Here is a 13,208-nt window from a genome sequence, read left to right on the forward strand (position 1 = left end):
AGTGTAAATCTTAAGATCACCTAAACCTTATACTGAAACGACACTGCGAATGCAACATTTAATATTCTTAGCTGAATAGCAGCAGCATTATTCTGGGGTATCCTTTGTAAATAGTAGTCATGCTAGTTTTCCCGTCCATCCTTGGTATGCCCGATTCTCTGTACCTACCTAGGTGTACATGTCGCAACAAAAATAATCTCATCTCGTTACCAATGCTTTTCAGATCCATCATATAATTATTCCTCTTCCTCGTCTTCCTCTCCTCCCGCTTCTTCGCCCTCGCTCTCTTCCTCAGCCCCCTGCTCGCGAATGACATCGTCCACCAGCGTGTTTCTATGGCCACCGCTTCGTCTTCGGCCTCTTTGATACGCCTCAGTCATTGTGATGGCTCTCTCTCCCACATAATGATCCCCAGTCCATTCCCGAGAGCATTTGGGACAAATCGTTCCTCGTCGTGACCTCCAAAAGGCTTCTTGGCAGATATCGTGCAGTCGGAGGGTGCAGTCAGGGTCTGAGCATCTGAGCCCCCAAGTCACAATCTCTTTGCAGGCCTCACAGAACTTGATCCTTTGCCAGTCGTTTGGCTCGGCATCTGCATCGTTGTACATGTCGACCAGCCACGGGCGAAGTTCCATGAGTGCGCGGGGTGAGAGCGAGTAGAATCCTTCCCTGCTAATCTCAAACCAACCGCCTTCCACCAGACTTTCGAGAACAGTTTCCACTTCGCTGTGCTTTAGCCCTCTATCTATCGGGGCTTGTGATTGCTGTTCTTCTCCTCCTTGGCTTTCTCTGCGTGGTGGCCTCGCCAGCTTGATGGCTTGCATTTCGGTAATACAAAGCGACTCCATGCGGGGCCGGTTGAATTTCTCAAATATGGCATCGAGAACTCTTTTTATAAATGACAGCTCTTCTGGACTGTAGATTGTGGCCAGCTGAGTTTGGGGGTCAGAGGTGGTGTTTACGAGAGCAAAGATTCTCTCTTTGGTCGCCTGATGCTGCGTGCTCCGGATCTCATAATCAAACAAAGACACCGCACTAGAAGCTTTGTCGATGTACTTTAGAAAGATGTCTTCTGATATCTGATCAGGCCTGCATTCCTCGCTGTTGGGATTCTTTGCGTTATCGGCATTGATGATGGCTGCAATTATAGGCCGTGCCTCTGGATACGTTAATGTGCCTCTAGCAAGGAGGGCCTGGAGAAAGGCTCTATTGCCGTGACCATAGTTGGCTGGAGGCTCCATGTATCTGTAGTCTCTGGCTCGTATTATTTACAAGATGTATTTTCCCAATTGAATAAGCTTCAGCGAAATGTCGTGATGTTGGAAGAGCTTTGAGATTCTTATCGGTGGCCATTATCGCAAAAACGCGTGCACGCGTTGCTCTCATTAATGAGCTGTGGCGGTGCGTGGCTTGATTTTCAGAGCAGAGGGCAGCAGCAGTTACAAGCGCGGGTGATCCCATATCTCAAGTCAATGATTCAATTTCTCAGGGCCGTCTTGCCGATTAATTACAAGAAAAGGTTTAACCAACAAGATGTTTGAAACCAAAGAATAATGAACAGAGGGTGCTTTCAGTCATCGCCCATATAGGTACTTTTACATATCCCCAGGTCTCGAACCGGTACATGGCATATTCAAGTGGAAGCGATTCAACCAATTGGCATCATTAATCTTGATATGGATAGTAATCTTCTTGCCAATATCGCTCAATTGAAAACATCTTTGATAGTTGTGTTTGATTGGAGATTGACACTTCATGAAATTTGGTACATGTTTGCATTTAACGACTGCGCCACAGTCTGATGAGTCATCCAATCTCACTGGCCAACCGCTACACGTCGGCTTTGTCGTTAGAAGCAGTCAATTCATCATTGCGTCAAAACAGAGCAAATAGTCAATCTATTAAAATCCTTCGTGGTATCGAGGCACAAAAACGCCTTGCAAGCGAAGACTATCAATCATCTCATTGAGACGCCATTCTTTTTATGAATCACGCTTAGAGCAATTCTTTGAAATATCTTCCAGTATTCTTCTTCATTCGAGGACGACCCAACAGCGCGCCCCTTGAGCTATTCGAATTGGCAAACATCTGTTCGGACAACAACTGCACAATCATCTACGTCTATTCTCCTTAGCTAAGGTACTTGTATGAGATATACAACTTCTTTAAAGTCCACCTCGAATCAAGGAGTCTCGTGACCCACGTGTGGTGTGTGGTCGTGAGGGAGGCAGAACATCGTCAGCTCGTCTGGGGCGAGTGAGACGGGCGCTATCACAGGTTAGAAGTCATGGACACCAAAGATTTTGATGTGATCCGCATTGCAAGAAGCGATGGAGCAGACACCGGGCCAGGATATTGGCCGGTGACAACACCAGCGCCAGCCGCCAACGCTGCGAAGAAGCCAGCCAAGGAAGCTGCTGCTGCAGACAAAACTCCGCGCACAAAACCACAGATGACGAGGTTGGCCGAAGACGACCCAAGATTTGTAGAGTGGCGGATAAAGCTGGGGATTCTGCTGAAACAGGAGCTATCCCCCAATCCAGATGGTGAGTTGTTCGCCCAAGCGAAGAAAGTATGATGATGCCACCAGGACACAGCCTAATGGATTTTTTATGCAGAGGGAAACCCGTGGTACGTGAACTTTCCACAACGGTATTGGCTATATGAGAAATCCAAGCATCTTTGGGTTTCTGGATACCCTACCAAGTCAAAGCTATTCAAAAGCCCACAGGAGTTCGGTGTCCATTTAATATGGCTGCTATCGGCATCCAAAGACTACGGCGATTGCTGCTGTGTTCATTGCAACATACCCGCTCCTTCAAAGGCTTCGTATGCTCCGGAAGAGCAAGCGATCAGCCAAAGTCTAACTCAAGGCTCGATCCCTGTCCCGGGTCATTCTCCGATTCCACCTCCTATTCAAGCCCCAGCCGACCAGTCTTCAGTGAGGGCCGACAAACTTGAGAGGCCGGTCAAGCAGACGCCCGTTCCGTTACCCCCCATCCCCGGTCAATCATCCTACAGACCGCCCAATATTACGCCTCATCCTCAAGGAGGCCAGCAGCCTCTGCAGCCGGCACAGCAAAAATCCATCCAGCAGACTCCTGTACCAATACCCACGCCTATTCAACCGCGAGAGCCGATACAGTCGGCTCAACCCACCCAGGTTTTGCAACCGACGTCATCCCAGCCACCTCCCTTAGCTGTTACCAATCCTTCAACTCCAGTGCCTGTTCCTGCAGCTGCAGCGCCTACACCGCTCCAGCTGCAGCCGGCCCAGCAGACACTTCAGCAGCAGACACTTCAGCAGCAGCTGGTTCCGCAGCAGACGAACCAACAACAGGCAGCTCAGCAACCAAAACCTCAGGCTATACAATGGTCACTTAAGGGCTCATTGCTTTTCCGAGCTGGAGAGCTGGTATGGTATCAGACAGGCAATACCTGGCGCCTTGGGATTATTGCTTCGCCCCCTAACAACACCCCTAATGGGATGGTGTTTGATTTACTGCCTTTGGGCCACGCCACGGTTCCTCAGGTCAATGTCTCAAAGATTGAGGCCGATTTGCGGCCTTTCTACTGCTATAGTGTACCCTCTGTTGACATTGCAGAGCTCAAAGACAAAATATTCGATGAGATTCCGTGGGAAAACTTGTTTCAATCTGCTGGCAATAACTCTGTTCGTCGAGACCTTCTCAATCTAGACGCCTCCAAGATGGCCGCGTCGAAAGTCGACTTTTCCCATTCCCTCTGGACTCGCCGTGGCGACGATCCTACCGGCAAGGCCGTGTCATATTTCGGATGTTTCTTCGGTGCCGAGCGTCTCGAAATCGGCGACACCGTGCGGGTGAAAATGGCAGGGGCAGAGGCCAACTCCAGCCTGACCACGGTGATGGGTTTGCTGCATATATTTACTAGTGCAGACTATCCTGGCTCAATCTTCTTTCGTGGACCAATCTACCAGCTGGCAAAGGGGCCCGGCGTGGCTGGCACCGTCATTGACGATGAAAAGGATAAGCTCCCACTCGCCATGCAAGACGAGATCCGGTGGCGTACCCAGGTCACGCAGAGCCGGCAGTGGTGCTGGGTGCTCGTCAAGGACAACGTGGTGTTTAAGGAACAGTCTATTCGAGGTCGCTTTTACCCGACGCATCGGCTAATGCCGATTTACAATCCGAATGAGTTTGGGGCCCTGGTCGCGGGGCAGCAGCCGTTGAGAGATCAGCATATATACTTGAACAACCGTATGGACGGTGCTGGAGGGAGGCATATTGGACGCAAGGCGAATCGGATGGACACGTTGGGACCGTGCGTTCCACCGACAGCGAGAGTGGTGCTTGAACCACATATCTTGGAGGAGTAGACTTCTCTCTGGTTTTCCGATGGATCTGTGTTTGATGAGCTGTGGAGCGATACATGAAGATGGTGGACGAGATAGCGAAATACATTGGGCGAAGACAGTGTTGGAATACATGGCAGGATCTTCTATAATGGCAGTAGTGGTAATTGGTATAATACATAAAGACATTACTTCTCTAGGCAGCAAAAGTCACAAAAAATAAACACCTTTATATATGTACTACATTCCAACGGCAGATTTGCTTGCCTTTATGAACACTTTTAGCGGACATTAGCATTTGATATACTTCTAGAGCTGTACTCAGCCAAGCCATTTATATGTCTCTGTCAACTGCCCAGCTATTTGGCCAGCCAGACAAGTCACACCCTCTACTCTCAAATTATAACTTTTCTCTCCCTAGTTTCGCATAGTAGAGCTATTAGCCCTGTGATATGAAACTCCCTTCTAGCCAAGTTGTTGACTTATATACATGCCTCTGATTACGTATCTCACACAAGGTTGTGGGATCCTACTTTTGCCTAAGTCTACAAGCCGAATTTACGTGCAATAGCACACTCTATATGCTGCTTCATTTTTCATCATAAACTCCTTCCTGCTGCTTCTCGTTCATCAGTTTTGATTTGAGAGAATTATTAATGATAGAATCCTAAAGCGTACCTATGTGTTGTTTGACGTCATGTCTCGTTGAATAGAGCCAGGTTTCCTCCAATATACAGCTGTATACATGTACATTGTCAACATGCCTGCAGATTCATATCTCTACAGTGTAGTAGTATTTCTTCAGTCCCATTTGTTATCCTTCCTATACAAGAACTTCTTATAGGTACCTACTAAGAAGCTGAGTTGGGTGTATGTATATCTTGGTAATATGTACTACTGTTCTTCATAGTCTCGTCCACATTCAAGGTGGATTAAAGATGAAACCCTTTTTTGTAAGCTTCTTCTCGCGACAAGAAATAATAACATTTCTAGCTTATTGGAGTGCCTATCTTGCAAGAAAGGCTTGATGTTGGCAGCCGCACAGGCAATATCGCTGGAGTAATGGCAGCAAGTGTAGGGTAAGAAAATTGCAAACGACAGGGAGAACTATCGTCAAATCAAGGAGCTACAGGCAAGTACATGTACATGTATTCAAAATGCACATTTACTAAAATTGTCACTCAAACAACCCTTCTCCCGTCTTCCCAACTACCTTCGGGCGCCACCCCGTTTCCTGGTGACGTTTTTTCCCCTTGTAACAGGGTGTAAAAAGCTTTTCCCGGCTCCGTCAGCCTTTTAGAGGCATGAACAGGCTCACCAGAGCAGTCACCAGAGGCAATCCCTTGTAGAAACCGTTACCAGAAACACCCCTGGCGCGCGAAGGTATGTCCTATCTCAGCCCCCATTGTCTATAGTCTAGAGGGAAGTTCACAGAGAGTCTCTAGAATAGGAACAGAATCTCCTGCCGAATGGCCCTATGCCAGAGATGGGTTACTGCGTTCTGCCCGCCCCTTCTGTCAGCCATTTTGTTCCAGAATGGGCGGTACTATGTAAAGCGTAAAGCTGCCACAACTGCATGGGCGCTTGGCAGCTGAAGCTCATTAGCCCAAGCAAGGCCTAGCGAGGACAGTCTTTTTCCTGTTGCGCGGAGCAAGGGAGAGGGAGTTTTGGTTTAGTGCATTGAGCCATTTACTATCCTCCGTACTGCAACTACTAGTCCGAAGAGCCTGTCCTGTCAACAAGAGATATGCACAGTTAGCAGCAGACTTGGCACAGGTTGAGCATGCCGCAGTGATGTAGGGATATGCTCGCCTCAAACGCCATTTCCATGTTGCTTTGCTAGCCCAAACATGCCCCAGCGCTGCGCTATCATACGATGGTTTGCCCAAAAGCAGAAGGGCGCAACTTAGGCTAATACCTACAGTACAAGATAGTATGCCCCGGGAGTAGTAGCAACGGTGTGGTGCCATCATCGTCAAGCGCCCCGTCAACATGAATTGGCGGTGCCAGACCCAGGCCCAAGGTATGATGCAGGACGCGCCGCCGACACATGGAAGTTGTTCGTTCCGGCCGATGGCCCACAGCGAGCTGCAGCGAAAAAGTCGGGTTGATTGCCGGCCCAGTGCGAGAGCGATCGGATACTACCAGCAGTCTAGTCTAGCTGGTGAGACCACATGCGCCTTTCAACTAGTCTTGTATACTGCTAGAAGCTTAGGTAGATCTGGCTGACGCTGCGGGTGAGATTTTGAACGCCTGGCACTTTTTGCGGCACTGGCGTTGTTTGGACCCAGCTATCCGGAGCTCAGTCAGGGAGCAAGCAAGCATCAACACAAAGCACGTCTGAGAATTTTGATGTCTTCACATGTAAATAGCGTTGCAGATATGCAGTATATCTCTGCGTGCTGGGATCACACAGCTCGGATCACACAGCTTGATTCTGCGAGTTGTTTTTCCATAAGAACGAGGGGTTCGATACCATCCGCCTGATAGAAGTACTTGTAGCCAACGAGCTGCGAGGCGCTTGATTGATTGGTGGTCGGATCCGAAACGGGGACATGACTGCATGCCGAATATGCATATTTATAGACTCACCAAGCCGTACATGCTAACTAGAGACACCTCGAGGATATTGCGATACTGACATCATTCTTCTTGTTCCAAGACATCTTGCTGAGGGTATACCTGCTATTTGCGACCTGCAGAATCTCCCCTAACCATGCGGTACACACACCGAAAACCCCCTCGCTTGGCTAGAGTCGGAAATGCAAAGGGGAGCTGTTTGCCGCTACCCTGCCGATATATGGAGTATCAAGTACGGAGCACGTTGCGTGCCATCTCCGCAAAAACTCTCTTGTTATCGGCATTGCTACCCACAGGACGGCAAATGGGTGTGAACGATTTGGAAATTGCGTTATACAGTACTGTACGAAAGACGGAGTACGAGACTCTCTGCCCAAGGTCTTGCTGTCAATGTCGGTGAGCCAAAGAATAGGCCGATGGCTCACACTTGCATGTAGGTACATGTATTTCCGTGCCCATATTCAGTTTAGCAGCCCGTCCTTATTCTTCGCCATTTCCTCTACCATCGGCAAAGGTAAAAAGAAGGCCGCGGAAACGGAAATAAAGCTGTGACCGCCAGCAGATGAAAAGTGCAGTAAGCGATCGCACTGTGGATCTGCTGCACATGGCTCGTGGTGATGGACGCTTACAGCACATTTAGAGAGCATCGGGCCTTGTCACCGTTGAGCGTGGAAGTCTGTGGCTGGCCCGTAAGTTCCGCTGCTCGTTACGTACTTGTACAACTGCAGGCATCTTCGCCTCTCAGTCCACCAAGGAGACTAGAGCCAGAGCCAGAGCCAGAGCATGCTCCTCTGATTGATGCTACCCAAGTCGCAACTGGGTGTACAGTACAGGGGCCAGGCCAAGCCGCGGAAACGCTGCCCGAGCTAGGGGATCCGTACATGCTGCATAATTGCTGCTTTCGAGCTTGCCGGGGGTCTCAAATTAGCGGGCGAGCTCTTGGGCTAAGCCGAGGGAGAGTTGACACATCAGATAATGGGTAGCGCGCCGCCACAGTGCCAGGAATTTCGGCGACTCGTGCGGGGGCTTGATGCCAGTCTGTCGGGCCAGCTTCCCTTTTCGATGCTGGGCGGTCTCTGTGATGTGCAGCATCAGCGAGCCTGGAGGACGCTGTGAGGCGGCATTTGGCCATTCTAGAAGCGTGCTGGGCTGGAAAATTTCAAGACATGGTGCCCGCAAATGGCGCAGGCTCGTATGGGGATGAACCCTTGATGTGTATAGTCTAGTCTAGTCTACATACCTCTGTACCGTAGTCTCGCCTAACGTCTCCTTCGTGTGGCTGTCTAGTCCTAGAGTGACAGACAGCGCGAAGGCCGAGCTGTTGATTGCTACTCGTACCTGGTAGTCGGGATGGGGAGCACTCGCAGCGCCCAGTTGGCGATATTGTGCTTGTCCACGCTGCCAGCACAGACCAGCGGCAGAAATGGCCGCAGCAAGGGAGGCTAATTTCCCGTTTCCGCAGCTCACATGGACGGGTCTATAATAGACCTTTTTGGGGGTGGATGATGATAAGCAGGTTTGTATGGGCTGTGGAAGCCGGTACGAATTTGTTATTCGCCAGGATTTTCGTGCAAAGTAGAGTATACATATATTGAACGTGCTAGTAGTAGCTTGCTCCTTGCATCATGCGAAATATTGGTTGAATTAAGTTGGCGAATGCTTGGACTTGAATCTGTACTACCGCTCAATGTTACTTTGGTGCATATAGTTGTTGGTGGTGGTCTTGAAAGTTGTTTAATCTTTGAGACGTCATTGGAAACGCACTTGTTCAATGAAAACAAATACAAATGTAAATACAAAAAGAGCATCTGCTGGGATACATCCGACGTCCTGGGATGACTTTAGAAACTACCGAAGTCGTCAACGACAGGCCCCCTGGATCACGTCTGCCGAAGGCTAGGGCCGGCAGCAACGAAGAAGAGAATGGGTCTCTCGGTGAACTTGTAGAGTCTTTCTTTAAGACTTGAATAAGAAATACTGAGAGTGGTTACTGCTGAGACCAGCACTGCTGGTGCGGGCTGATGTAGCCGACTTTTGATAGGACGAGAATACGGTGCCATGCTAGCTTCGCCAGGATCAAGTCGGGGAATTCCATCCACTGCCATGTGCTTGAGCCCGAAAAGCTGCCTAGAGGGCTCAAACTTGTTTCATGTCTTGCCTCCGTAGAGATTCTGCAACAAATGCCTGTCTTCTGAAGTAAATCTCCATCTGCGGGCGGCGTACAGTTCCACGTGTATGAGCAGCCAGATTAAGCCGGGATTCGTCGGGAGCCCCCCCCCCCCCACCTTTCCATGACCTGGCCACGTCTATGCAGTGTTCGAGTTTGCCAGCAGCGCTCACTCACTTACAGCGGACGATTCGCACGCCCCAGCACATGCGCCTTGCGCCGACAGACGCAGGACGTGCTGCAGCGCTACTGCATGCTGTGCGCGCAGAAACGGCGTGCCGTCTCCAGTAATGTCCATCAGTCTCGCCCCAAAGCCCGACCGGCCGCTGCTGGACCCGACGGGCTGGGTGCGGATTGACGGGAGTCGCTGGCTGGTGCTCCCGCTGGCAGCTCCCGTAACACACCATCCTCCCAGAGAGCTGGGTCGAGGACGCTGGTCCGCCCAACCACAGACGACGGCCCCGTGGACCCTCGTGCATGGACGGCGCTGTGTGTTTTCCTAGAACGCTGGACAGACCCCGCGCGTGCTCCGGTGCGTTGGACAGGCCCATCGAAGCCCCATCGTCGCCCGTTGCTAATTGCTAGGGAGTGGGGGGGTTTTGGAAATAGGAGCTTCGCCCCATGAGTCGCGCGCTTGCGAGACGAGACGGGAGACGAGAGACGGAAGACGAGTACAGTAGAGCAGAGCAGATAGTCTTGCTGCACGCAGTTGTTTTTTTTGTGACCTCGTGCCGGTTTGTGCGTCAATGCTGTCATGTTGTAACAGGCTGAGATGGTAGCAAGAGGAGTCCTGCACTGACAGGTGGCGTGTACAACAAGAGCCGCCCTTGCTGGCCTGCTGCAGGATCCATGGGCTGGGAATTCATTAGTCGCGATGATTCTTCCCAGGCAAAGGATGACGATTCGGACCCTCTGCCCTTTTTGCCCTTGCAGAATACGGAGTAACGTTGTCTGACTAACCAGGCGCTGGTAGTGCCTTGTAGTGCCCTGTAAGTGCCTTGGCTGAGGCAGGGAGTCTGTCAAGGCGAGAACCATCCCAGGTTGCTGGTGCCGGTCCGGTGCAAATGCGCGTAAGCCGACACTGTGCAGCTGCGCTCTAGTGTCGATGCCCTCTGCCTGCCGGAGCACCGTCCATCGCCGTGGCGTCCACACCGTGCCCGCACTGGGCGAGCCGCTATTGCGAGCTAGGCACCGCTGAAGCTGCAGGCGTGCCGGACCTGGCCTGACCTGGCATTAGTGCTAGCCATACCTGTAATAACCAAGGGAACCACCCTCTCGGTCCTCGCAAGACGCTGTGCAACCTGTCTCTCTCCTCCGACTCTAATCTCTGCACACCACCGCTCCTCGCTGCGGCCTCGTCGAATCCGCCTTCAACTTCAATCGCAGCAACTCGCCGGCTGATGCGCTGTGGTTTTTTTTTAAATTCCGAGGCCCTCGTCGCTCCATTCCTAGGCCCGGGCCCTTGCGCCGCTTGTCGATTCCAATTCCAGCCTGTCCAACACTCAGCCGCACCGACGAAAAAACCCACGACCCTGAAGGATCGCCGTTTACCGTAGTAGCCGCTACCATTGCCGAAACAAAAGCAAAGGGGAAAAAAACAACCAGAGCCTGCAGGAAAAAGAAAGGAAGGAATTTTCCGGCAACGATTCCGATTGTTTCGACGGGTCACATCGGATTCCTTTTGCGATACCCATCTACCAGCCTGTCGGACTCCTTACGAAGCCCTTTTTTTTTTTTTCTTGAAGGTGTTCACCTACTGAGACAACCACTGCCGTCGCCCGCACGCCAACCAACAGCATCATGAGCTCTTCCGCCCAACCTGCGGAGCCCGTGCCAAAGGCCGATAGAGAGAGGAAGGGAATTGTCAAGGTGTTTGCCAAGGTCAAGGGCGTTTTGCGAAGAACTGGCACTGAGCGCCAACCGTCTGCTGCCGCCAGAAGCGGTGCTGTCGCTACAGCTGCCACAACTCCTGGAACCAAGACTGAGGATGCTCCCAAGCTGTATGTGTGACATCGAATTGTTCTTGGGATTCTTTTTTTCTCATTGGGCTGCCCTGCTTTGCTCACTTACTGTGAATGATACTCACAAGCACCCTTCACGCTGGGCTTTACAAAGCGCGCCTGTAACTGCGGCTTATGTCCGACTGAGAGTATCGTGCTAACACAATCTTGACATAGTATCAGCCATGTCGACGCCAAAGCTGCAGAGGCTAGAGCTCTCTATGAGGCCATGCCCGGTGTCAGCCGGCTCTCTAAGCTGGAGCTGTTTGAAGAGCGGGCAAAGAAGCTGAATGAGCGATTTGGCCTGGAGATTCATCCCATGGAATGGCAGAGCGCCATCCCCAGCGACACCGTCCTTCGCATGGATAAACCCATTCGAATGCGCATTCGACGGACCTGCCATCGCTGCAACGCTACCTTTGGCGCCACCAAGGAATGCCCCAACTGCAGCCATAGCCGCTGTACCAAATGCACGCGGTACCCACCAAAGCGCTCCGAGGCCGAGATCGTCGCTAGTCGTGAAAGGAGAGCCGCCCAGATCAAGGCCAACCGCGAGAATGCCCCGATACTGCCCGACTACGCCCCAATCGAAAAAGAGATTGTTCTTAAGCGCCCAAGCAAGACCGGGGGCCAGGATCTCATCCACAAGAAGCCCCGTCAACGTGTCCGACGAACTTGCCACGAATGCGATACACTCTTCACGGCCGGAACAAAGACATGTGAGAAGTGCAAGCATGTTCGCTGCACGGACTGTCCCAGAGACCCGTAAGTTGACACCGTCTCCCTCTGAGCGGCGACATTTAGATGGATGCTAACAATAGTGCGCGATAGGCCCAAGAAAGACAAATATCCGTTTGGCTACCCTGGCGATGCATTTGGACCAAAGAGCGTGCCTCACTACGAGTGCTTAAACTGCAAAACCGTTTATCCCACCGGGGTCGAAGACGGGACGGAATGCAGGAAATGCAAGTTTCCAAAGTCGCATGCCTCTCCTCGCGCTCTGCCTCGTAAGGTAGAACCAACACCCGACCCAGAGGTCATACGAAGGCTGCAGTCCAAGCTGGACGGCCTAAATCTCACATAGAGCCGTTGATCTTTGCTCTTCTTACCACCAACAGGCTTGTGCCAGCACCACCCGTCTTTTAGCGAATTTCATTTTCTCATCATGTTTTTGCATTCACCTTGACGTCTGCTCTGGTTTTATAGAAACGGCTTGACGACGGCAATCAATTTTATTAAAAGCGTCGATGCCGTATTGAAGTATATCCCATTCTCTCTTCATACCTCTTTTTATTTCTCCTCTACCATCCCATTTCATCTGGCGACATTTTTTCCCTCCTATTATTACTCGACGTCAGCCAAGCGAACATGCGAAATCAGCAACACTCTTTTTTCCTTTGTCATCAAATAAGTGGGAAGAGGAACAAACGAAGAAGAAACGAGCAGCGATCTATTGACTCACCGCTGTACCTAACTGGCTAGAAGAGACAACTACGTGCTGAAAAGGATGGATCGATGAGGAGGATAGTTGGCTTCTGGCGGGAACGGTCTAGCTCATTGATGTTTACGAGTCGCTGTTGTAGTTCTATTTGCTCATTTTTGACTCATATATCATTTGACTTTGTTATACCTCGAGGTGTTTTTTTTTTTTCGCGTTTCATTAATTGTCAGCGCTATATACACACACAAAAGGCGAGAGAGCACGACTGGTTCTTTATTTTCTCCGTCTTTTTTTCTCTTATTATCGTCATCTCTTTGAGTTTATCCCTATCAAATCTTTGATTTTGTCAATCCTCATTTCATTCGGGCCAGTAATGAAGCAAAACTCCAATTTGAAACACAAGGATCAATTCGATATGGTATTTACAAGTATATAAAATGCATTCAGTTCTTTTGTCTGAGCGGCAATCATGCCTGTCATGTCTTTACTACATGTCCTTATGTTTCTTCCCCAAGGGCAGCCTGCAGCAAACATACGCTGTCTGTGAGCGTTGTTTGTGGGGTTATATACGGAGTTTTGGGGTATGTGAGACGTGTTGGATAAGTGTAGATGGACTGAAATCTCTAGTCTATACATGTATAGGTGCTTTGAGAAACACCCCGGTTACAATGGATTATTATAGTACCT

At 50.5% G+C, this 13,208-nt stretch overlaps 4 protein-coding genes across 4 annotated transcripts; 2 read left to right on the forward strand and 2 right to left on the reverse strand.

Annotated features, from left to right (window-relative positions):
- Nucleotides 1–236: 236 nt before the first annotated feature.
- On the reverse strand, nucleotides 237–1,241 carry TGAM01_v207513 (hypothetical protein; the record flags this gene model as incomplete). The annotated part of the gene is made up of 1 exon (XM_018805546.1): nucleotides 237–1,241. One exon carries the CDS (start codon nucleotides 1,239–1,241, stop codon nucleotides 237–239), a length of 1,005 nt encoding a protein of 334 aa, XP_018661206.1.
- Nucleotides 1,242–2,287: 1,046 nt separating this feature from the next.
- On the forward strand, nucleotides 2,288–4,357 carry TGAM01_v207514 (hypothetical protein; the record flags this gene model as incomplete). The annotated part of the gene is made up of 2 exons (XM_018805547.1): nucleotides 2,288–2,546; nucleotides 2,619–4,357. The coding sequence occupies 2 exons, from the start codon at nucleotides 2,288–2,290 to the stop codon at nucleotides 4,355–4,357; spliced, it is 1,998 nt and encodes a 665-aa protein (XP_018661207.1).
- A 3,480-nt stretch (nucleotides 4,358–7,837) lies between these two features.
- TGAM01_v207515 (hypothetical protein) lies at nucleotides 7,838–9,631 on the reverse strand (the record flags this gene model as incomplete). Its single annotated transcript, XM_018805548.1, has 4 exons — nucleotides 7,838–8,062; nucleotides 8,154–8,192; nucleotides 8,252–8,355; nucleotides 9,262–9,631. The coding sequence occupies 4 exons, from the start codon at nucleotides 9,629–9,631 to the stop codon at nucleotides 7,838–7,840; spliced, it is 738 nt and encodes a 245-aa protein (XP_018661208.1).
- Nucleotides 9,632–10,880: 1,249 nt separating this feature from the next.
- Nucleotides 10,881–12,164, forward strand: TGAM01_v207516 (hypothetical protein; the record flags this gene model as incomplete). Its single annotated transcript, XM_024550115.1, has 3 exons — nucleotides 10,881–11,080; nucleotides 11,258–11,845; nucleotides 11,912–12,164. The coding sequence occupies 3 exons, from the start codon at nucleotides 10,881–10,883 to the stop codon at nucleotides 12,162–12,164; spliced, it is 1,041 nt and encodes a 346-aa protein (XP_024405135.1).
- Between the last annotated feature and the right edge of the window lie 1,044 nt (nucleotides 12,165–13,208).

This window comes from Trichoderma gamsii (genome assembly GCF_001481775.2).
Source record: "Trichoderma gamsii strain T6085 chromosome Unknown Scaffold_28.2, whole genome shotgun sequence".
NCBI classification, from domain to species: Eukaryota; Fungi; Ascomycota; class Sordariomycetes; order Hypocreales; family Hypocreaceae; genus Trichoderma; species Trichoderma gamsii.